This window comes from Zootermopsis nevadensis, unplaced genomic scaffold, assembly GCF_977971745.1.
Source record: "Zootermopsis nevadensis isolate Lab colony 2312 unplaced genomic scaffold, Znev_1.0 Znev_ptg000030l, whole genome shotgun sequence".
Lineage (NCBI taxonomy): Eukaryota > Metazoa > Arthropoda > Insecta > Blattodea > Termopsidae > Zootermopsis > Zootermopsis nevadensis.
In genome coordinates, this window is record NW_028259162.1 from 463459 (window position 1) to 488754 (window position 25296).

Below are 25296 nucleotides of genomic sequence, written 5' to 3' on the forward strand. Positions count from 1 at the left end.
TCAGCTTCTGGTTCAATTTATTAGTTTGTATGCTACATAATAAAGTATCAAGATTTTCCTGTGCACATTAATCATATTCAGGTTAACAAAGTGGCAACAATTGAACCCCAAAATGTACAAACAATTGTTGTTAACAACCAAGAATGGCAACTAAATTTAGCAACAATGAGATCACAGATATTGAAATGGAAATGTTGCTTCTGTGCACTTCTTTGGTTGCCAGAATAGACATTTTCTTCTGTTTTCAGTTAACCAATAGTCTCTCTTTCATAACATTCTTCACCATATTAAATCTTGGTAAAATTTTGGCTGTGTAGGATTTGAGGTTATCACAGCGGTGAGTCTGATGATTCCTGTCCTCTGGGTTATTACACCGTGTAGTTTAGTAGATCTGGAAACCTACCGGACTACAGGGCGCAATGACCCAGAAGACAGCAATATTTAAAATTTTGGGTGTTATTCTTATAATAATTCTTGAGCTAATGTATTTTTTCAAGCCTAGATTCAAGTTATATCATTTATCTTCAGATTACAATTTATTGTGTAGTTAAGTTGGCAATGAATGTTGTAAATTAATTTTGGAAAACTACCCAACAATTTGAGCTTAATTAGATGAAAAATTTCATTATAAAATTGTAACTAAGCGTTTCCGTAGTTGATAAATGAGCCGTAGAAAACTAAAATACGCAATAATTACGCACATATATTATTTTTTTACATTACAGATACGGGTAAAGTATCTACTATATATGTTCGCGTGTTAAAAGATCGGAGATTTTTGTTACTTTTACAATTTGGTATTTGATGAACATCCGGACATAAATCGGGGCCTAAAAGCAAATGGCGTTCAGAAAAAACTCTGTTCTTCAGAAAGACTGATGCTTGCTTCAAATTAATTTGGCCTAAAAATGGCAATGATGCTGTACAGTTGGTCCAACAGCAGATCATTATACTGGCAGTGAAATTAACAAACAGGCAGTGTGAATACGAGGCGTTTATGAAACTCTTGTTACATTTGTACTCGTATCTGTACATTTAATATTGGTTACATAATTTCGCATCGAACGTCATGTTACACAGGCGAATTCCAAGGACCGGTTAATTACACGGTTAAATGTGGTCCTTTATAATAACATTCACACCTCGGGTCAAATTACGATGCCAACAAATGAGCATAAAACTGAAATTAGGCTATGTCAAGATGCAGAGGTCGAAAGAAATTGAAAGTTTGGGAACGCGGACAACCCTGACGCCTCTGTTAAAATTTGTATGCACGTGTGTACACGTGCATACTATGTGCCTCACCTGTTTCAACCATCAGGAACTCTTATTTTTATTCATGGGATTCATATTTTTGTAATGACAAACGTTAATTATTTCCTTAAACAGCGTTAACCATTCGATCTTCGTAATGGTGAAGTGTAGTGTTTTCTTCGCGGTACGGACTGAATTCTTAAATGTAATTTAGACGAACTATGATTCTCACTGTAAACAGCGATTATTTCCTTAAACAGCGTTAACCATTCGATCTTTGTAATGGTGAAGTGTAGTGTTTTCTTCGCGGTACGGACTGAATTCTTAAATGTAATTTAGACGAACTATGATTCTCACAGTAAACAGCGATTATTTCCTTAAACAGCGTTAACCAGTTGATCTTTGTAATGGTGAAGTGTTGTGTTTTCTTCGCGGTACGGACTGAATTCTTACGTGTCATTTACATGGTCTTTGGCTTCAGAGGGTCGATGAACATCTGTGTTAAAATAAGAGAAGCAGTGGTGTTAATATACTTTGTATATTACAAGAAAATGTTTGGATTGCAATTAATTGTAGTGTATGTTGTGTTTACAAATGTTTTTTGTGTCCCATTCGTTTGAGTCATCCGATAACATATGTCTCTCTTAAAATGTTGTGTATCGTTGGCATGATCTGACCCGGAAAGCGTGTTTTATTGGGGGCGGGGGATTTTCATGAACTCGAAAGTAGACTGACGCACTTCAAAGTGAAACCGTTTATTAGCCAGTAGCCTATCTTGAACGTATGGCGAGTGTCGTCTCACGGACACTGACAGGATTTGTCACACGTGTCTTCATCTGTGTTCCATTTGTGACCTGGGGGACACCTGTTGCAGTAAAGAACGCCTTGTAGACATTGGTAGAACCAGCGACTGTCACTAGGGTGAGGCAGGAACACGGAATACGTTGTCGAGGGACACAGTGGCTCCGGTTTCCCTCTGGTCGAGGTACAACATTCCGGTTTTCTAGCGAACAATTTCGGACATATATCAGTGCACGGGGTGTCACATCGACCAAGCGTTCTGTTGTAATGGAGACCGCTATCGCATACCTCAAGGACTCTCACTCCACCCACACACTTGTAGTACATTTCACAACTGCAAGGATCTTCGAAGGTCTTCCCTTCCGGTTCACACAAGTAACAGTCTGAAATTGTACTTGGATTCTGGCAGCCAGCTGTACACTGATTTTCACAAGCTCTTGTTAGTTTGTTGAAATGTTGACCTAAGGGGCACTTTGTCCTTTGGTCACAGTTTTTGATGTAATAACTGCAGTCAGTAGCGTCTTCTTTGTCCTCGCAGACAGGAGGGTTGCAAGATCCTGGTTTACAGCTACCACTTGGCACGTCAAAATATTGATCATCTCGGCAAATTACGGGTACAATTTTCCTTCCTGTGCATATTTTGTATGAGTGGCAATCATACTGCAATATTTTACCTTCCTGGCAGTGTCTGCATTGTGGAATATCTTCTGGATTCTGGCAGCCAGCTGTACACTGATTTTCACAAGCTTTTGTTAGTTTGTTGAAATGTTGACCTAGGGGGCACTTTGTCCTTTGGTCACAGTTTTTGATGTAATAACTGCAGTCAGTAGCGTCTTCTTTGTCCTCGCAGACAGGAGGGTTGCAAGATCCTGGTTTACAGCTACCACTTGGCACGTCAAAATATTGATCATCTCGGCAAATTACGGGTACAATTTTCCCTCCTGTGCATATTTTGTATGAGTGGCAATCATACTGCAATATTTTACCTTCCTGGCAGTGTCTGCATTGTGGAATATCTTCTGGATTCTGGCAGCCAGCTGTACACTGATTTTCACAAGCTTTTGTTAGTTTGTTGAAATGTTGACCTAAGGGGCACTTTGTCCTTTGGTCACAGTTTTTGATGTAATAACTGCAGTCTGTAGCGTCTTCCTTGTCCTCGCAGACAGGAGGGTTGCAAGATCCTGGTTTACAGCTACCACTTGCCTCGTCAAAATATTGATCATCTCGGCAAATTACGGGTACAATTTTCCCTCCTGTGCATATTTTGTATGAGTGGCAATCATACTGCAATATTTTACCTTCCTGGCAGTGTCTGCATTGTGGAATATCTTCTGGATTCTGGCAGCCAGCTGTACACTGATTTTCACAAGCTTTTGTTAGTTTGTTGAAATGTTGACCTAGGGGGCACTTTGTCCTTTGGTCACAGTTTTTGATGTAATAACTGCAGTCTGCAGCGTCTTCCTTGTCCTCGCAGACAGGAGGGTTGCAAGATCCTGGTTTACAGCTACCACTTGGCACGTCAAAATATTGATCATCTCTGCAAATTACGGGTACAATTTTCCCTCCTGTGCATATTTTGTATGAGTGGCAATCATACTGCAAAATTTTACCTTCCTGGCAGTGTCTGCATTGTGGAATATCTTCTGGATTCTGGCAGCCAGCTGTACACTGATTTTCACAAGCTTTTGTTAGTTTGTTGAAATGTTGACCTAGGGGGCACTTTGTCCTTTGGTCACAGTTTTTGATGTAATAACTGCAGTCAGTAGCGTCTTCTTTGTCCTCGCAGGCAGGAGGGTTGCAAGATCCTGGTTTACAGCTACCACTTGCCTCGTCAAAATATTGATCATCTCGGCAAATTACGGGTACAATTTTCCCTCCTGTGCATATTTTGTATGAGTGGCAATCATACTGCAATATTTTACCTTCCTGGCAGTGTCTGCATTGTGGAATATCTTCTGGATTCTGGCAGCCAGCTGTACACTGATTTTCACAAGCTTTTGTTAGTTTGTTGAAATGTTGACCTAAGGGGCACTTTGTCCTTTGGTCACAGTTTTTGATGTAATAACTGCAGTCAGTAGCGTCTTCTTTGTCCTCACAGGTAGGAGGGTTGCAAGATCCTGGTTTACAACTACCACTTGCCACGTCAAAATATTGATCATCTCTGCAAATTACGGGTACAATTTTCCCTCCTGTGCATATTTTGTATGAGTGGCAATCATACTGCAATATTTTACCTTCCTGGCAGTGTCTGCATTGTGGAATATCTTCTGGATTCTGGCAGCCAGCTGTACACTGATTTTCACAAGCTTTTGTTAGTTTGTTGAAATGTTGACCTAGGGGGCACTTTGTCCTTTGGTCACAGTTTTTGATGTAATAACTGCAGTCTGTAGCGTCTTCCTTGTCCTCGCAGACAGGAGGGTTGCAAGATCCTGGTTTACAACTACCACTTGCCACGTCAAAATATTGATCATCTCTGCAAATTACGGGTACAATTTTCCCTCCTGTGCATATTTTGTATGAGTGGCAATCATACTGCAATATTTTACCTTCCTGGCAGTGTCTGCATTGTGGAATATCTTCTGGATTCTGGCAGCCAGCTGTACACTGATTTTCACAAGCTTTTGTTAGTTTGTTGAAATGTTGACCTAAGGGGCACTTTGTCCTTTGGTCACAGTTTTTGATGTAATAACTGCAGTCTGCAGCGTCTTCCTTGTCCTCGCAGACAGGAGGGTTGCAAGATCCTGGTTTACAGCTACCACTTGCCTCGTCAAAATATTGATCATCTCGGCAAATTACGGGTACAATTTTCCCTCCTGTGCATATTTTGTATGAGTGGCAATCATACTGCAATATTTTACCTTCCTGGCAGTGTCTGCATTGTGGAATATCTTCTGGATTCTGGCAGCCAGCTGTACACTGATTTTCACAAGCTCTTGTTAGTTTGTTGAAATGTTGACCTTGGGGGCACTTTGTCCTTTGGTCACAGTTTTTGATGTAATAACTGCAGTCAGTAGCGTCTTCTTTGTCCTCACAGGTAGGAGGGTTGCAAGATCCTGGTTTACAACTACCACTTGCCACGTCAAAATATTGATCATCTCTGCAAATTACGGGTACAATTTTCCCTCCTGTGCATATTTTGTATGAGTGGCAATCATACTGCAATATTTTACCTTCCTGGCAGTGTCTGCATTGTGGAATATCTTCTGGATTCTGGCAGCCAGCTGTACACTGATTTTCACAAGCTTTTGTTAGTTTGTTGAAATGTTGACCTAGGGGGCACTTTGTCCTTTGGTCACAGTTTTTGATGTAATAACTGCAGTCAGTAGCGTCTTCTTTGTCCTTGCAGACAGGAGGGTTGCAAGAACCGGCTGTACATGTGGCAGTTGACTCATCAAAATGCTGATCCGCCCGGCACGTGAATGTTTCCGGGATCCCATCCCTGCATGTGGTATAAGATTTACAATCCCATTGTAGTATTTTGCCTTCCTCTTGGCATTGTCTGCACTGTGGAATATCTTTTGGATTTTTGCAACCGGCCGTGCACTGGTTTTCACAGTGTTTCGTTTTCTTATTAAAGTGTTTACTCTCAGGACACTTTGTTCTCTGATTACAGTCCTTAAAGTAATATGAGCAGTCAGTGGAATCTTCCTTGTCCTCGCAGGAAGGTTTGTCACAGGATCCGGGTAGACACGTGAGGGTCGTGTCGTCAAAATGCTGATCTGTGTTGCACCTGAATGTTTGCGTTCTGTTTCCTTTGCATATCATGTAAGAGTGGCAATTTATTTTGACTGTTCTGCCTTCATCTTTACATCGTTTTGTTTCTAAGTACGTGTAATCGTCGCACTCTGCTTCTTCAATTTCGGTGCATATTCCCTGTTTGGCACTGAAGGCCTGTCCTTCTGGGCATTCCATTCGAACTTTGCTTCCGTTCTTGCACAAGTAAAAACGCGAGCAGTCCACGTAATCTCTCTCCGTGTCTCCTTCCTCGTAGCATTCCCTGTCTGGACCACATATGGGCGGCAAGAGACTCTCCCGCCTCGTAGTTTCGTTGTGCTCGCAGCTGGCGAGAAGTGGCCAGACGCAGTTGAACGTCTTGGGGTTGAAGTACGTCGTTGGGGAGCAGCGCCTGCAGATCGGCTTCCTGCTGCCGTCGCACTGGATGTAATAGTGGCAGTCCGTGGGGTGGGCGAAGTAGTTTGATGTGTCGTCCACGGGATTCTCGGGGCACTCTGGTTCAGGTCCCGGGGGACACGAGGGCACTGAGCCCCATCTCCAGCAGTCCGCGCCAATCACGAGGATTAGCAGTACCATCAGCGTGGGACCTGCGGAAAATTAAGCGGGTTTTGAAAAAGTAAAATGTTACTCCGATCTTTACCCGGGCAGTCGATGTTGGGGTCGCAACGCGTGCGAACTTGTAGGTGATGCTATTTAGAAGGCCAGCATCGAGAACCTCAGATCTATTATGTCCGGAATGTTGGAAATTTAACTGTCCAGAGCGACTGATAACATGCTTCACAGCAGCGTCTGTGACAGATTTGTGTGTGATAAGTTTGGCATTTTCAGGCTTACCTGAACAAGTGTCTCTTGCAGGCTATCACGAATATATTTTTATAATTGGCAGTGTGTTCTATAATTGCCTGCATAGTAAATTCAGTCCTGCCTGATGATCTTGACATTCGATTTTTACTAAAATAATAACATCCAGGTCACAAACATATCCGTCTGTCATGCCATCACATTATCGTAACGCTAAATGGTGTATGTTCAGTTTCACACGTGCTGCTACCATTAGGCATATTTTTTTGTAAGTCCTTATGAATGACATAAAGGGACGAAGGTAATTAATTGATAGAAAAGGGGCGGCGAGGGGTGGAAGAACGAGAAACGTGACTCCACCGCTGAACTTCGACAGACTCTACGCCCTGGTTTTGGACAAATACGAGTCTCTCTTTCTTATTCGTGATGTTCGCCGACCGAGGATTTAGTGATTTTCCTCAGTCCCATCATTTAAATGCTTTAATATTGTCTCACGTGAGGCCACCACATATTCCATCCACATCCGTTCCAATTCATTGTCCACTAATCACGCTATGTAATATGAGATGTTGACGGCGTCGTTAAATGATCTATAAAGAAATCAAATGTACGAGTGTTGATCGCTGGTGAAGAAAGTGTGTGACTGAGTTCATATCGGACACCCCCCCCCCCCCCCCCCCCCCCAGAATGTTAATTATTCTCCTCGCCACAGAATTTAGTGCGTCACGCAGATGCCAGATGGCTCGTTTGTCGGGGTTAAGGCGGCCGGGGGGGGGGGTGATAGTCAAGAATGCGCAGATCTTTTCTCGTGGACCATAATTGCTTATGCGAGGCATGCAGAAGGAACGTAATGTAACGTCGATAGCAAAACTCCCGTGAAGTTCTGTCCGGTGTTTAAGAAACACGTGGGTTCGAGTGACGTGTTCGTTTCACCCGCTGACTGATGGGCCCTTGGCATTTGTCACTTCGCTTCTGTACCTCCGGCGCTTTTGAACTTTATGGTATTTGTTTGTCAGCCTAAGAAATGGAATAAGCGGTTAGCCAATAGTTTTGCGTGGTATTTGAATTTAACTGCGCGTTCATCGCAGTTCTCGGAGCCCTAATACGCAGCGTTGGCGGACTCCGGCACCTTTTAAGGTCAACGGTCCAATATCGGAGTTACCGCCTGTGGTTTCCAAGGTAACTCAGATAATTAAGAATGTAAATGTGATGGATCCGCCAGATTTCGTCACTGTTCAGTTCACGAGACCAAGCTGCTCTAAGTGTTTGTGCTGTCTGTCTGTCTGTCTGAAGCGGTTTCCTTAGCAACAATCAAACCCGCACTACTCGAGGTCAGTGTTGGAATGCCTCGTTACGACAGTGGTACCGATTTAATGGTTGGAATACATTCTCGCAACATTGGGAACCCAGGTTACTTTTGGACCACATCAGTGACCTCGAATCACATTATCAAAACAAAGAACTTCGATACTCATTTCGAGACTTACGTAACTCGAGCGATCGAAGTCCATGTAGCCCCTTTAATCCGCGTTTGCCAAAGAAGCAACGTGCTGACGTCACCTCCCGTCTTGTTTCGTCAAGATCACTTTATTTAGCATTTCATTTTACTCCAAAGAGTACATTATGTCGTCTACCAGTGGAAATGGTTGATATTTTCGGGCAGGTTTTTTGTTGTATTTGAATTTGTAATTACTCGGTTTTAAATTGTCTGCACGAAATTTTGTAGCTTGAAATTCCAAAAGTGTACGTGTCAGGTTCAGCCCCTGTGAATGTCCGTCAGAATCTGACGTCGCCTCTTATCAGTAGAATCTTTTCGGGCAACAAAATGTGTCAATTATCGACAAAAGACCGACGTTTCGGAGATAATATCAGCCTCCATCATCAGGACATAATTTTTCGCAACTGACAATGCCAGCTGCTGGAAAAGATTTTGCTGGGTTCAGTCGCCCCAGGAGCTTAAACTCCCACGTGACAGGCCTACAACTTTTTAGAAAATTAATGATAATAAATGTAGGTCTTCTCTGAGTGCGTGGAGGTTTGACACGGATTGGTTAGTGGGGAATCCTTCACTTGCGGGCTTCATCTGTCCCGAAGGCCATATTTTATTAGCCCCGCCGTAAGAGACGTCAACTTGTATGGATTCAGTGTAAACGTCTCACGTCTGCAACTTTTGCAATAAGTCACTTTCTTTTTTATGTTCGTAATTTTCCATTCTAGCGGCTAATCTGCAAGGAATCTTCTTCTTCATGAGTTTTTATTCTTGTCCTTGTCACATCCGGTTTTTGTGCTTTGCGTAATGAAGTTTTGTGGCTTCCCACTCAGATTGACTAATGCCACTGAGTAAGACTCATTCTTTAGGAGCTGACAGTAGTCAGCTAGTCAATTTACCCGTATCTTATGTAATTAGAAGGCTCATGACCGTGTTTACAAAAGCCTGAAGCTGAACCCTGAACCTTATGTACACGGGGAGTCGAAACATATTTCAGATAATGTTTTTTTTTAGTGAAAATAGCTGTGTTACTTCGAGCTCATGTCGTCCTGTTCGTGACCTCGTAGTTCGGCACAGAGTCGCCATCAAACGGGACGGAGTTCGAGGCCGTGGCTTCTGTAACCAGGGCTTCTTCCCATCAGTCGTCGTCACAGATGTCCTGCGTGAAGCTTGTGAACTCTGAAATTAGCGATCCATCTCGAGCCAGCCTCGCCTATTGTACGGCATAAATTAGCATTCACTTGCAGTTGTAGTGATAGTGCAAACATTAGCGCACGGTCCTGGGTACAGTCTGAGCCTAAAAATATTAACAACGCTTTCAGATCCTTGTTAAGCCACAAGAAAATTTAATTTAACAGTGCTGCAGATTCCATGTATTAGAAAGCTTCTCTTTTGTAGGCGTTGTAATCCGGGCTGTTATCACCTGTTGCCTGATCACAGTTTGGTCGTTACTAACTTTCAAAAAGTTCGCCCATTCGCTTTACGACGTAGCAACTCAAGAACCGGTGAACGGATCTTTTTCTATGAATTTTGATATTTGGGAGTTCTAGCAACATCGAAGTTTAGTTGAAATCGGGCGAAAATAAAGTTCGTATCCTTTCTGCGCGCGAAATTAATTTTTTGGGAATCTCTAGTCACGCCACAACTTTGGGAAATCCCCTGATGACGTCATTATCTAGGAACAAACCTCGTCGATGCGTGAACCCAGTTGACCCCAAGTAACTTCCGCGTCACTGGTCCGATTTTGCCACTGCCAAATTTGTGTCCTGATGGACCAAAAAGCGTCTCATAAATTTTTGTGGGAGCACACTAATCGAAATCTTTGAAGCAATAAAGGAGCAGAATTGTTTGTCTTGTAGCTAGGCGAGTCCCGTTCGGAATTAATTTTTTCTACGACTATTTCGTGAACATTTATAGTTTCTCATGAGGTTGGAGAGTCACGATGGCTACCTTCTGGGGCACAGTGTAGCCTGGTAGATACTGGCCGACGTTTCAGGGGAGCTTACTGCCTCCATCATCAGGGCGATGAGTAATCATCGCAGAAATTAGCCATATGTATTTGTAATTATCATTTGTTTTTACCAAGAAAAATGGTTGAACGTCCACCATTTTCTTTGGAAGAGACTTTTTATTTTTGCAAATATATTATTAATTTTGTGCATTTAATATACGGACGCGTGCTATTTACGTAATCTTTTTCCACTCACGTATTTCTAGCGATAAACTGTTCCAGATTTCGGATGAGCGTAAATGTCAGTTTAGTCCATCCTTTATGGAGTCAAGGTAACCTAGTAACGTCAGACGTAAGAGAAAGTGGACGGTGCGATACCAGAGAGCTGACTTTGTCATGAGCGGACAGAAAGGCGAGTCCATTTAGCACCGATCGCAGTTAATCAACTGGTTAACAAAAGGAGAGACCTGATTGGTTGTTTTAAACGCGACTGTATTGCTGAATATCACAGTTCCCCGTCATCAAGGACTTCACGCTGGCTGACATCTTTCTTATTTGCGTTTAGCGTGCTCTTAGGAGTTCCTACGTGCAGACTCTGAAAGCACAAGGTTATGATTCTGATAATGACGATAATACAGAATGTCAAGGCAGAAGGGGCGCTATCCCTCTTTAAGGCAGGGGGCAGGCGCTTGAGACATGGCAAAGAATCTGCTCACGACCATGAGACGTACGAGTAACTGCTTTGGCAAGGAGCGTCAGTGAGAACACGCACTTCTGTTGGAAAATTGTACGTTCTGCTCTGTTTTGACTTTCCTCATTGCGTTTTCTTTCTCTGTATTTATTATTAAAATAGTCAGTATAGTAATCATCTTCAGACTCGCCGCCGTGAAAGCCTCAAATCCTACATCATCATCATCATCATCATCATGGTAATAGTTCAGAGTTAAACATTTTATATTTCTGTTCATATTAAAACCACCTCAAATATTCGTGATGGTGAATTCCTTATTAACCCTTTGAAGCCCGAAGCTCGTCTAAATTACATTTAAGCATTCAGTCCGTACCGCGAAGAAAACACAACACTTCACCATTACAAAGATCGAATGGTTAACGCTGTTTAAGGAATTAATCGATGTTTACACTGAGAATCCGAAACCCACACATACAAAACGCAGAGTTATTAACTGTGTGAAGCAGGTGGTACATATAGTTACCACTGCGTCTTAAAGGGTTAAATTACAGAACTCAGCAGAACGTTGAGGCACTTCGCAGCCATTTACTTAAAGTCGGCCACGGCTGGTTAACTTCCTACCATCCAATGGTAATAGAAGACAATGATTGTACAGTCTCTTTGTCAGTAAAGTTTACGATAATTATCACGGCCACTGCCGTAATAATGACAAGCGAATGGACCAAGCGCAGTTAGGGGCAACTAGCGATTATTTATTCTTCCTCCGCGTTGCGATGATCAAATGTTTGTTGAGGCACAACGTGGAAGAGAGTGAAGAGCACGGAATCTGCTAGTTTTCGCCATTCCCTTTCGATAACTTCAAACATTGCCTTGTTTCATTCTTCCGCTAAAACCTTGACATTATGATTTTCCTCACAGCTGCTTACGTAACCATGACTTCAGTTCATCAGTATGCTACGTGCGAGCGCTCGACGCTGCTAGTGTCCTTTGATGCCCTAATTTACATCCACGCAGGCCACCTCCGGTGAAAGTCGAAATGTTCGCGTTGTGATCTTTGATTCGTAACTGCTCCATGGCGGTTGTTCAAAAACGGCGTCTAGCGATCTGACAAACAGAGATTAAATCCGACCCCACATTGGACTTGTTGTGATCGACGCGATTCCATTTTGTTTGGGAACGCGGGGGTGGGGGGGGGTGAAATTTGGCTCGGTTGTACTGATGGACATCCGAATCGATATTTCTCACATTTTTACAGTAATTAAAAAGCACGGAGATACATGCTGTTAGAGTAACACTGCATTTTGTTCTCAGAGTTTGTTTATGGTCTCATATTGTTCTCGGAATTAAAAGTCATTATTTCCTCAAAAATCAACTAATTGATCGCTGTCATGTTAATATTATTTAAATGATATTCGGGCTTCGAACGGTTAAACTACGCAGTCGTACCATTTCACTCACATCCTCCCCAGTTCAAAACTTATAACTACTTTGCTATTGAAACATGTAGGCTGTGGTTTTTATCCATGACGTCACACTAAAGTGCTCTGCTCGGCCATGTTCCTCGAGACACACAATTCCAAATTCCGTCTCATTTCTCTACAGTAAATTCGGTAAAGAACGCGATCATCCCTCTTTTTGTTCAGGTGTATGACGTGATGGACAGTAAGTGTGAATTGACGATAAGTGCACAGTTTTGTGATAATTCACATTGATTTTTAGGTCGCCAGATATAATTTCGAATATTTACACCGCCACCAAGTTTACTGTTGATAACGTGTAAGAAATGTTTAATGCAACATTTAAATCGTTATATTTATGAATTACTTCGAAATGAATTTCACAAGTTGAGATCCAATGTTTTAGTAATATTGCTGACTTTCTCTGTTCTAACTGTGTATTTTGCGTGGAGGCCATCTTGTTGTTTTGCATTATACAAGGTCCTTCGCTGAAGGGATTTTGAAACTGATGGTTTAATCTCATCAGGACGACAAGAATTTCCTGTAACTTTTTCCGTGGCATAAAAAAGCACTCACGTGCACAGTGAATTCACCCCACGTGAGACATTACTTCCTCTTAAAGGTCGTCGAATATCACAGATGAAACTTCTGATGCATTACAAAAAAAAACAGCACGTGCAGTGTGATTAGAAGTGCCTATGTTGAGGTAGCAACGTGGAACACTTTGTTTGTTAATGCGTTACTGATGCCTGTCATGCACCCGGGTGTGAAAACCAGAAATCACTAACCTGAGACGACCGCGCAGCTCCAGCTTTGGCGCTCACTGTTGGAGCCTGAGGAGGACGTGACAGGCCCCATGGTTTACTGAATCTGAAGAGGACACCGTGGGGTCGGCCACTGTTATAGCGGACGAGTCCTATAAACGGAGGTGACAAAGTGGGGGCTATTTAAGACCTCAAATGAAACTATCTGTCGGGTTTATCCGCGTGTCTCATCCTTATAGGATCTTGGGACTGTCAAGGTAAAATATTTGAGACTTATGTGCGTGTTTTCCCGTTGCCTCCCCCCCCCCCCCCACTGGAAGTCATAATGTGTCAAGTCAGTTAAAGCTTTACTAACGCACGTTATGATGAACAAACAAGAGGGGAGATGCTGTTTGCATGGAACCTGCCCCCCCCCCTCCCTGCAACACACACACACACGTTCACTCCTATATTTAATAAGAAGTATGAAATTTGTTCGTCTGCTGAATGGGCATTGGCTGTGTAAACGTAAGGCTTCCACTGCCATCTCCCTTCGTCCTCGTGTAATCAATCTCCTGACGTGCTATGACACACCCCAAACAAGTCAAAGCGACCCGCGATCTGACGTTCTCTTCGAGAGGTGCAGGAAGTTAACTGTTTCCGAATTCTGTGCGTTTCAAGGTCGCAGACGAATTCAACTTACTGTTTGTTATTCGTCGTAAGTGAAATGTAGGTCTTGCGTAATTGTAAGAACGCTTTAACCCTGTCTGAATAATGTTTAAGTCTTTAGTCCGTACCGCGAAGAAAACACCACACTTCACCGTTAGAACGGGCTTTTTGGCATAATCACGTGCGTCAGGTCCCAACAAGAACACTTAATAAAGTTGTGTAAATTATTCATGGCGGATTTACAGTGAGCTCGTGAAATATTTCAATTTGATGATGCACGAAACGTCAACTTATTCCTCGTAGGAAAGACGTTTCGGATAAGAAACGTTGTTTTAGGGAGTAAATTGAAGAGGGGATGAAGGTTTATAATGTAGGAGGTCCAAAGTAGGATAGGTGCAGAAGAAAACCATGGAAGAAAGTGAGAGGTATAGAGAGAGAGAGAGAGACGAGATAAAGTGGAATAAGATATACAAAAATTAATGAGAGTCAAAGTTAATCAAAACGATGTTTAAAGTCGACTTTCTCATAAGTAGTCGCAGTAAAATAAACTGCAAAGATCGATAACTTATTTTCAAAATAAAATTGTTTTAAACGTGTATTTCATTTTTGAATCAATTTCTTATCCTTTCGGCTGTTTCAAACAAAACCATAAATTTCAAATTATGACCCATGGTAAATTTTAAGAGAAGTGAGTGTCTTGGTGTGGCGTAGAATGCCTGCTAATCTTTGGACGACTTTAATTACAGTTTAGAATTGTCGACAATTTGGGTAGAAGTCCACAATCAGGTGTTGTGGAGTCGGTACTAAAATCTCCGAAACCGACTCCTTCATAAAAGCTCAATATGCATCAATTAGGGTAAACCTACTAAAATGGTAAATGGTACCATAAGAGATTTCATCACCACCACCACGTAAATCATCAGCCTAATTTTTAGTCTTAAAACCTATATTTAAATATTATTGCCGAAATTGGTTCATTTGTAGACAGTTTGTGTTCTAAAGGTAACGGAGCCAAAGTTACAAAGCATTATTCCCACACCAACGCGTCGTTGAATCTCCCTAAGCGTGAGGCCGCCGGCGTCTGACACGGTATAGAAATTGTTCTTAAGATTTTATATCGAGGTCGACTCCGACTCCACAGCATCAAATATAATCAAAATATGTGGATACACGGCTAGTAATGCTCTTTGAGGGGCTCTAAACGATTGTGTTTTTAGGTGAAAGCTCAGAGAATGTCGCCATTAATAAGGCAGGTGGCATCCACATACAGTTATAACACTGGCATAATTTATTAATTTCATTGAAAAAATGTTTCTTGTAAGGTTACCGGCAATTTTTACGACTTTCTGATGAACTTTGCATTAAAACGTGAAGAAGCTGAAAGGTGAAAAATCTTGATTTCTAGTAGGCCTTGATTCCTCCAGAAGGGAGCATCACAAGGCTCGTCAACGCGCCTCTTTTCTTTACAGTGAATCACCAACCAGTTGACCGCTCTCATCCTGTTTGGAACGGAACGTCGCTGGAGAAGAAAGTCCCTAAATCGAGATCTTCTGCTGCGAGATATATCGAATCTTTTGAGCGACTGTGATCACTTAACATGTCAAGTTTACGTAGTTTACTGTTCTCGGAATTCGTGACCTATTGTACGTAATTCGGTTAATTTCGCAAGATGTTCTGGGGGCCTCCTCATGGCCCTCCATCCCCCTTTCAGGGTTGACGCCTTAGCTTTCTTTCTACCCCCTTTTAAAGGTTTTTTTTCACAGCTAAAATCGGAAGGTTTGACAGCAATTGTGTCTTGTGTTCTACGTTACGAGGTACGGCGTACCTAAATTCGCTCCCACCGGTTCATTTAGTGGTATCACTTTCGTGTTGTGCGATGATCATGTAGGGCAAACTAGCCCGTAAAGCGTGCTTCGTGCAAAACACGTACATTCTGCTAAACGAAACATGATTGTAGCATGACATGATTGATGTACAGGTACCAGTAGACCTTGCATGGCGCCCTTTTGGACCTTATATAATGTACTTACCGTGCTCATAAGACTTGCAGATATGCGTAAAACTCCTCTTAATACGTCCTGAGATGTTTGTGTATTCGGCCAATTTACGACGTTGTTTCAGCTGTGAAGGTTGAGTTGTATGCGCTTGATAATTGCGAATAATGAGTCAGAAGGGAGATAAAGCAGGCGAGATGTTGCGCTCCGATGGCAGAGATTGTGAACATGGCTGTATTTTGGGATGTAGCCTTGTAGAAATCAGCGGACGTTTCAGAGGTGGTTGTTACATCATCAGGACAATCGCGTCCTGTTCAGGATATTATCCTCGCGAAATTTATGGGAACCTTTTTTTTCTGTGACTCTATCAGTAGCCTACGTCTCTTGAATGGCGAAACTATCGCAACATAGGCCACGACGTTCGTGGCAATGATCCTGGATCATCCCCTGATCCCTCGAGTTTTCAGGGATGCGTCCTTCTGTGCTTTGGACGTTAGGTTGACAGTCCGCGTGCACGACAATTTTCGATTATAGTTTTAAATGTTTATTAAGAATCCACTACATGTTTCGACCTTAACTGGTCATCTTCAGCTGGTTCTCTCTAAGTTTTCTAAACGAATAGATACAACTGCTAATTTGTATGCACATTTTCTGTCGTTGATTTCACGGAGTAATTGGACTAGCAGTACAGCCGAGCTGTAAGGCGAGAGGATTCCCGATTACGTATCGCTGTTTCCCGTCACAGCCTCTTAGCCCAACAGCGGAGTGACACAAAGAGTACATAATTAGTTATGTGGGATTTCAGGCCGGAAGCAGTGAATAGGGAATCCATTTCATTGTGCTGGTGTTAGAGACCGCGCACTAAAGAACGGATTGAATCTGTTTGCCATGACGCCTTCCCCGATGTTCTTTATGGTTGTCCTCGACCGGTTGCTGTGTCAAAGACGTCTTCGTTTGTCCATACCTTCTTGGGTTCTCTTACCTTTAAGTTTATGCTTGTTTCGTCCTGAAACTGTGTGGGGGATCGGCCCACATTAAGTAACAGACATGAATTGTGGATGGATGACGTCAGCGGCAACTGTTATTTAGCTACAATTCACGCAGTTGCTGTCCTTGAAATTAAAAGATTAGGGGGGAAGTGACCGTGGAATATTACAACATGCTATCCGGACTTTCTCCTGGAAGGGCTGAGGAGAACCACGATACAATCGTAGTTGATCGCATGGCAAAGATTTTAACCTGGAGCGCTTAAGAAACGTTACCACTCCGTCATTTAGACTATGTTACGCCTTGCGACTACAATGAAGTTCTGAAATTCAAATGTTTTTTTCTGACGGCGACAATTTTCAGTCGGCATAGTCGCAGCTTTGGGTGCGTGCCACAGAACGTTCGTCTCCGAACCTAACATTTACAAGTGTTAAAAGTAATAAAAATATTACTGAAGATAGTAGGAAAATTGACTCTCGAAACGTCATTTATATCAGCTGTTCTTCAGACAGTGGCTTCGTCGTAAACTCCGCGACATGAAAGTCGCTTTGGCGTGGCCTAGCATTGAAACTTAAATCATCATATCGCCCTTGTAAGTTCTTGTAACATATAATATTTAAAATACGTGATTTTACTCAGTTCTTGACAACAAATATAAGGCTTACTTTTTTAAATAACCCACAACCACGCTTTCTCCGAAGTCAAGATACTTAAACACCCTCTTATCTTATACGACGCTAAATATCATCTGTACTTGATATACCATCTTTAAATAACATGCGAATCCGCCTATTAACCACGACTGTGGTGTCCTCTCTGCTGATTCACGCCTCATAACCATTCTTACACATTATTCGACGCTAGATACATTTATCAGTTGACACAGCATCGTTAAGTGATTTACCTGCAGCGGGTGTGGAGTATGACGTCACTGATGATTAAATTAAGTCTGTGTAGCATTTACAGTTTTTTTTTTCAAATATCGTTTCTAAATTGCCGCGTGCCAGTCATGTGCTTTGTGTTATTCATAAAAGTGACTAATGCGAAGAATTTTAAATGTCGACAAGTTGTTTTCCTTTAACGTTGAACTTTGCGCGAGCCGTGGTTTCGGAGTCGTGTGTGGATTGGCAGAAGAGTGGGAACGGCTGTTCCGGGAAGACACAGGAAGAAGAAGTTGCGATCCCTGGGGTCGGCAGTTCGTCTGTGGAATTCGCGGTTGTTCGAAGCGTTGACTCTTCTGGCTTTTACCTGGGAGTAATCCGCTCGAATCCACACCGCGTACCCGGATGGACGTCGTTTCTATTCTGTATTAATTCTCGCAGACGAAGGACTCAAAACTTGGCAAAGAAAGGCAGCCATTTGCATTCTTTGGAGCCTGTACGCCTTTTAACCTCTACAGTCAATACAGCGTCGTTTAAGGACAAAGTACTCGAATGAGACGCAGTGATATATAAATTGTGACTTGGGACATGTGAATAGTCGGTAGTCGGAAGATTAGGTAATTAATGGAATTATTTTAATTTTAAAGGTAATTTATGGATTTTGGGGAGGGGACGTACTGCCTCAGGTGTGAAGAGGTCCTTTGTCAGCCTCGTCAGCAGAATGCAGAACTCTTGTGTTGCAGCAGGCAGGGAACACGCCCCACTGTTTGCATGTCTTCTGAACATGGTAGCTCATCTACCTGTCGCTTTCTGATTTGTGTACATTTTGTACTTGACGAAGCGTCGTCGAATAACCAAAGAATGAAACTTAAGTGCTGAGGAGGAAAATGTCGTGGACTGTTTTAAGGTATTTTCCCGGTGTATTCGGGTCTGGGAGCACACGTTCGAACCTTGACGCTCTCCGCTTGTCAGTTGTCGAGAGTGAATGACTTGTGTTTCTCTGACAACCTTGGGGAATTCTGTAGTGACGCCCCCAGCGTTGTTGTGGCCATGATCTCACTTCCATTTCGGCGTTCGGAAATCCAGTGGCATTGCCGTTAGTATGTGATTGACTTTCACTAATTAAATCTGAAGAACTGTAATTTTACTCGCTGCTTTGTATGGGTGCGAAACTCGGCCTCTCGCATTAAGGGGAGAACACACAAACGGGATGTAAAGAGAATATATGGAGCTAAGGGGGATGAAGTGACAGGAGGGTGGATTTAACTGCGTAATGGGGAGTTCCATCATTTCTATTCGTAACCAGATGTTGTTAGGATGATGCTGTAGGGCGCACGGGAGACGAGGAATAAAACCTGAACAGAAGAAAACACTTGAAAGACCTAAGTGCACATGGAAGGATAATATTAAAATGTATCTTAATGGAATAGAATGCGAGGGTCTGCATTGGATTCATGTGGCTGAGAATAAGGACCATAGTTGGGCATCATAATGAAAATCGAGGAATTTGTTGTGTGTCGAAGCTACTAGCAGCTTCTCAGAAGGACGCTGTTCAACAGAGTTTGCATTCCTGACAGGTGACGGAGGCTCCACCACTGAGTGGATCGGATCGTGTGACCGGTCCTACCTGCAAGGCCGATGAGTGCGGCGGGAGGCGGCGGTGTGGAATCCTAAGGCGTCTGGCCGTGGTGAATTATTACGGTCGCAAATTGGCTGGGCATTGTCCGTCGTACTAATTTCGAATGATTACGACGTTTCGGAGACCGGACTCTTGTGTTGCGTGGAGCTAATTCTTGTCGTTTAATTGAGACGAGTGTAATTGATGTATCCGTTGATTTCAAGGGTTTGTGAAACATCTTGTAATCTGAAATGACGATGTTCTTCCGGATTGTGACTGTCGAAACTCAGAGGGTTCGGAAGGATGAAGTTTAGGATTTTTGTATTTTTTGTGAGTTACGTCATCACGCGTCTGATCACACGCCGTGAAGGCTCACAGGGACGGGTCGTTTATGCTGTATCAACTACTGGCTTTAAATGTATTACGGAAGGGTGGTTATTAATAATTTGTCTGGAGGCACAGATTTCTGTTGTATCTTCGCCTCTTTGTCAAAGGACACCGGACGAGTGGGGGCTGAGCGGGTCTTGTAGTGGCCAAGAGAAATCACTAATGACTTGTGCCACTCTTCGTCACTGTAGTGACAGAATTAACTGCACGTAGCCGAGTCCTTGAGAATCTAATTCTCACTCGGCTATTCGAGAAATTCACCACAGAAGATAAGCATTCCGTCTACACCGTAGTAAATCAAGTGGCCTTTTCCGTTTAGGAGATGCAGATGTATAAGATGGCTGTCTTCTGGGTTGTTGCGCCGTGTAGTCTGATAGAATCGCCCTGACGATGGAGGCAGCAAGGACCTCTGTCACGCTGTTAGACTGCTACCAGTTTAGGCGGCGCAGTAACCCAAAAGACAGTCATCCCCGGACTCTGAGATGCTTGCTACACGCAACGTGAAGCTAATCTTAATTAATATGATCACCCCGACTCTTGTTAAAGAAGGAAAAAGCCTTTTTGTGTTGTGATTATGCGCTGTGCCGCGTTTGGAACGTTAAGTAATGTTTGCTGCCGGTTTGCAAGGCGTTTCGTAAGTGAATGAAGTGAGTTACATAATTGCACATACTTTCAGTGTTGCTTGGATTTATTTTTAGTTCCTCCATCCTACGAGTGACAACAGAGTTTTTTGTTTTCCTCCTGTGCCCGCAGGTTAATTATCACGTTTCTACATCGGTGTTAGGATTTACAGGACCGTCACTAATTAGACAGTGGCTTGAGGAGGAGGAGGAGGACGTTAAGGGGAGTTACGGTCTAGGGTACCGGATAGCCTTGAAGACCGATCATTCCTTCAACATGAGAGCAGAGGTTGACCGCCCGTACACATCCTGGCGCAATGTTTTTCTGCTTTGTGGCTTATGGAGAAATTATAATAGTCTCTCAAAAGCAAACTTGAAAGGCTTCAGAAACTGTGAACAGATCAAAAGATTTTCAGAGAACTCGGTACCTGGTGTGACCTGGGTGTCAGTAGAATGGCGTCTCGGGCCTGGAACAAGCCGTCTCATCGCAGGTATCCGTATCAGTGTTCCACCGACGTTGCAAAGGGCAACGGATGCAGGATCGAACGCCGTTCACGCACTTGTAGAAGAACTGACTGCTGCTTGGGTGTGGCAAGAATATGGGGTACGTGGTCGCGGGGCACTGGGGTTCAGGCTTTCCGCTTGTAGAGGCACAGCATTCCGGGTTTCCTGCGAAAAGTTTTGGGCAGCCACCGCTGCACGAATTATCGCAACGGCCTAGAGTGTTGTTATACTGCAGACCGTCTTCGCACTTAACAAGTTCTTTAATGCCGTTCGTACACAGGTAGTACATGTCGCAAGTACATGGATCTTCATAAACTTCTCCGTCAGCAGGACAGCACGCCCCGATTTCTCGCCGATCCTTACAGCCAGCTCTGCAAGGGTGGTCGCAAGTTCGAGTGACCTCGTTGAAGTGTAGGTCTCCTGGACAACGAGACCAAGTCATACTGCAGTAATTGTAGTATAAATGACAATCTGTTTCGTGTCTTCTGAGTTCACAGCACTTACTTTCTGGACATGTGTCCTTTAGACTCAGTGGGCACCTCTCCTTCACAATTTTCCCACCTCTGCAAACTTCGCAGACTGTGCAGTCGTAAGGATCTACCTTCGGAGGTGTGTTCTCGTCACATGGACACGCGCACCCTGCAATTTCACAAGGGGGCTTACACCCCACTGTGCAGGGATCTTCACACATCTGTGTTACTGGGTTGAAGTGAAGGTTGTCTTGACACCGTGTCCACGCCGTGGTGCAGTTATCAAAGAAACCTTGGCAGTCTTCAGGGTGTTTGGTGCGATCGCACGGCTTTGTCCGACATGTTGTTGAGGGACACCTCTCCTTCACAATTTTCCCACCTCTGCAAACTTCGCAGACTGTGCAGTCGTAAGGATCTACCTTCGGAGGTGTGTTCTCGTCACATGGACACGCGCACCCTGCAATTTCACAAGGGGGCTTACACCCCACTGTGCAGGGATCTTCACACATCTGTGTTACTGGGTTGAAGTGAAGGTTGTCTTCACACCTCGTCCACGCCGTGGTGCAGTTATCAAAGAAACCTTGGCAGTCTTCAGGGTGTTTGGTGCGATCGCACGGCTTTGTGCGACATGTTGTTGAGGGACACCTCTCCTTCACAATTTTGCCACCTCTGCAAACTTCGCAGACTGTGCAGTCGTAAGGATCTACCTTCGGAGGTGTGTTCTCGTCACATCTGCAGTAATTCTGGCATTCCGGAATTGTGCACGGGTTCTCACAACCCGCCGTGCACTGATCATCACAGTCATTGCTCCTCGTATTAAAATGTTGACCAGCTGGACATTCTCGCCGGTCTTCAAACGTTCCATTGCACATAAAATAATGCGTACAGTCTGAGTAATCTCTCTTCTTGAGCCCCGTTTCACACCTGTCCGGCCCGCATATCGGTGGCAGAAGGCTGTCCTGTCTCGTCGTTGCGTTGTGTTCGCACTTTGCGTCCAGCGGCCACACGCAGTTAAGAATTCCGGGACTGAAGAACGTGGTGGGAGCACACGGTCTGCACAGCGCCTTCCTGCTGACATCGCACTGGATGTAGTAGTGGCAGTCGGATGGATGAGGGAAGTAGTTGTCGAAGTCGGTCACCGGATTGCTTGGGCATTGAGGTTCTGGCCCCAGTGGACACAGAGGGTCGGAACCCCACGGCCAGCAGTCCGAAGCAGCTGCAGCGAGAAGCAGCAGAAGACCTGCAGGCATTTGAGCAGGAATCTGAATGCAAGTTCGCCTGTGCCAGGGTAAAGCGGTACAAGGCCTTGAAGTTCAGGACAAGAAAATCAATTTTTTGAAACTTATAACAAATAACATTTATCGTTGTTATCAAAAGGATTATAGAAATATAGTTGCATAATTTACATGCACTGAAGTTCAAGTGATCGTTGTGCTAAGTTTCAGGTAATATGAGCTCTGAAGTATCAAAAACCTACTATTGTAATTTTTGGGATTTTTTGTAGTTAAAGTTTCAGTAATTGTACCGCGTTATGTAAATGTCATTTCGTCCGTTTGACTCATATAATAAGCACAATTGAAACTATATCTACGTTCCTAAATATTAATTGAAAGAGTGGAAAGTTTTAATCCATTTTCATATTAATTTTCTGCAGATACGACCTGGTTTTGAGAAAATTATCACTGCTACATGTAGCCTACGTGATGTTATCTCCCAGAAGTTGCGTTCACTCCTCTGTGACTTGAAGAATTTGTATTCTTGTATTGAAATGGGCAGCCAGACAGACGCTACTTACTATTATGCGTTCAGTTCATGAATTTCCTTAACGGAAGGCGAAGTACGCCATTTAAACACTCCGGTTTACACAACTTGTTTACGAAGTCCAACGTTAAATTACACTCAAGTTCTTTTCTCTGCCTTATTAACATTTTCTTTCGTGGAATTAAGTTCTAAATAATATTTTAGTGTCGTAATATCGTTGCGTGTAAGAAACATAGAACTGCTCATTATCCATCTGGAGTACGAAGCACTTCTAAACAATATTTAAGAATTCAGTCCGTGCCGCGAAGAAAACACAACACCTGACCATTACAAAGATCGAATAGTTAACGCTGTTTAAGGAAATAATCGCTGTTTACAGTGAGAATCATAGTTCGTCTAAATTACATTTAAGAATTCAGTCCGTACCGCGAAGAAAACACTTCTCTTCACCATTACAAAAATCGAATGGTTAACGCTGTTTAAGGAAATAATCGCTGTTTACAGTGAGAATCATACGAAATACGTAAATACAGAATTTATAGTCACAGATTTGTTGAAGACGTAGGCTTTAATTTACAGAGTGAAGAAAAGTAAGCTTTGGTTTTCTTTTACCGAATCTGCATAATGCAAACTTGACTTCAATCACTGGAAGTTTAATGCGTGATTTCGTGATTGAGACTAAGCGGGAAAATTAATCTCAGGTTGATCATGAAACTGTATCGGGTTACTTCTGGCCCCTGTATATAGTTCATGGAAACTGATGGCCACAGTTCAGATCCACTTAATTCTGCACCACAAGTGAAACGATTCTGAAGTAAACGGATGACAACTGAGTTTAATGCGGACGGCTGGGTTCGAAGTACACGCCACAGCGCTGTGCCCACTAACCTGTAGCGATCCTTTTACCACCGTTGTCGTGTTTCCTGGAGCCTGGCGAAGACCTGGTGGTTGCGAAACCCATGTTTAATTCTGTATGAGGTCTCCTTGGCCGTCGCGGTCACAGTTATACCAGTACAGGGCACGGAAGGTCACGGACGAAAATTGATTTCAGGCGACGAAAATAATTGTATGTTTCATTGCCTCGGATTTTCCTTGCTGTCCTCCGTAAATATTATAATGAAGTTGCAGTGAGGATACTTCTCCTACCAACTCCCTGCCCCTCCCCTGAGACGGCGTTTAAAAAAGTTCTCACAGACAGCGTTGCGTATGTGTTGATAAATTATCTTGTATGTCGATGCAAACTAAGAAGTACACCCAACGTTCTTAAATGAGTACCCACAGTTGCGTCATCTTTAAAGTTAAATTACTCATCAGTTATTATTCTCTCTTAAAATAGCAACCATGATTAAAATCCCGCTTAGCCGTTTTAGTCACTTCCGTGCTTAAGTTTGCGTTCGAGTGTGTAAAATATTTGTCACGGAGATAAGTGGAAGGGAACAGCTAATTTCTTAATGATTTTAATGTAATTGTTACGAAGTTTAGTTAAATTACAATGGTCAGTTGATTAGTATGTCATTTAAATTTTTAAAAATTATCGGATGTGTCACGAAGTTAAATTAAAATCATAATTCTGTTGATACTTAACTTGTTTTGTAGTAATGTTATTACTGAAGGTGAATTACAACATCCGGATAAATTTGAAGTTAAAAATGAAAAATATTTCCATTAATTGTAATTAATTGGTTTAAATGATATCAGATCCACAACGAACTAATATAACAATTGTTTAGTTGTCTTATATATTTATTATTTTTTATTTAGTGTTCTGTCTGACGACAGGTCCATATGAACAGGATCCTTCCATCCTTTTCTCTTCTCGGACTGGGACCTGTTCATATACGTTCTTGGCAGATGATCCAGAAGTGGTTTGCCATTGCCTTCTTCTGTGTGTGAATGGAGTAATTGTTGGGATGCAACGGAGGAAAACTCTGTGTTGCCTAGACCACGGCCTTGCCCAACACAAGTTATAAATTCGGGCACCGCCGGGAATCGAACCCGAGACCCCAGGATTACAAGGCCAGCGTTCTGACCGCTAGACCACCGTTTGCCGCTGCCTCCATCTTCAGAGTAGAGAAAATTCTTCCCAAGTGTACGCGGTCCAGCATCTCGAGCCCATTTCCGGTTATCAGTGCTCCGACCGCTTTAAGAGCCTCTGGCGTCGGATTCATTCTCTCTGACAAAGAAAGTCTCCCGCTCACTCACTCATTGACTCGTCTATAAATCCGGTTGTTCGCTAATAGGTCACGTACGCACTCACACGTCCATTCAGACTTACACTCGGATGACATGCATAATGGATGGTCTTCGTAATAATAATGATAGTAAGATTAATAAAAGAGAACTCTTCGCGTGTACTCGCTGAAATAAATGACTGCATTTTGTTCTAATCCCGCAGCGAGAGACATTTTGTTTCATTCTTTACGCCAGAACTGAATTGCTGTATAACAAAATGAAAGTGTTCAATGATCTTGTTCACAATGACG

At 43.0% G+C, this 25296-nt stretch overlaps 2 protein-coding genes across 2 annotated transcripts in view; one reads left to right on the forward strand and one right to left on the reverse strand.

Annotated features, from left to right (window-relative positions):
• LOC110833070 (uncharacterized) lies at positions 1 to 23843 on the reverse strand. Its single transcript, XM_087358822.1, has 3 exons — positions 23702 to 23843; positions 20529 to 22292; positions 1 to 6377 (listed from the first exon to the last, which is right to left on the reverse strand). The coding sequence occupies exons 1-3, from the start codon at positions 23772 to 23774 to the stop codon at positions 2053 to 2055; spliced, it is 6162 nt and encodes a 2053-aa protein (XP_087214948.1). The 5' UTR covers positions 23775 to 23843; the 3' UTR covers positions 1 to 2052.
• Glys (glycogen [starch] synthase) overlaps positions 1 to 25296 on the forward strand; it is a 97924-nt gene that overhangs the window by 1195 nt on the left and 71433 nt on the right. The window lies entirely within an intron of this gene.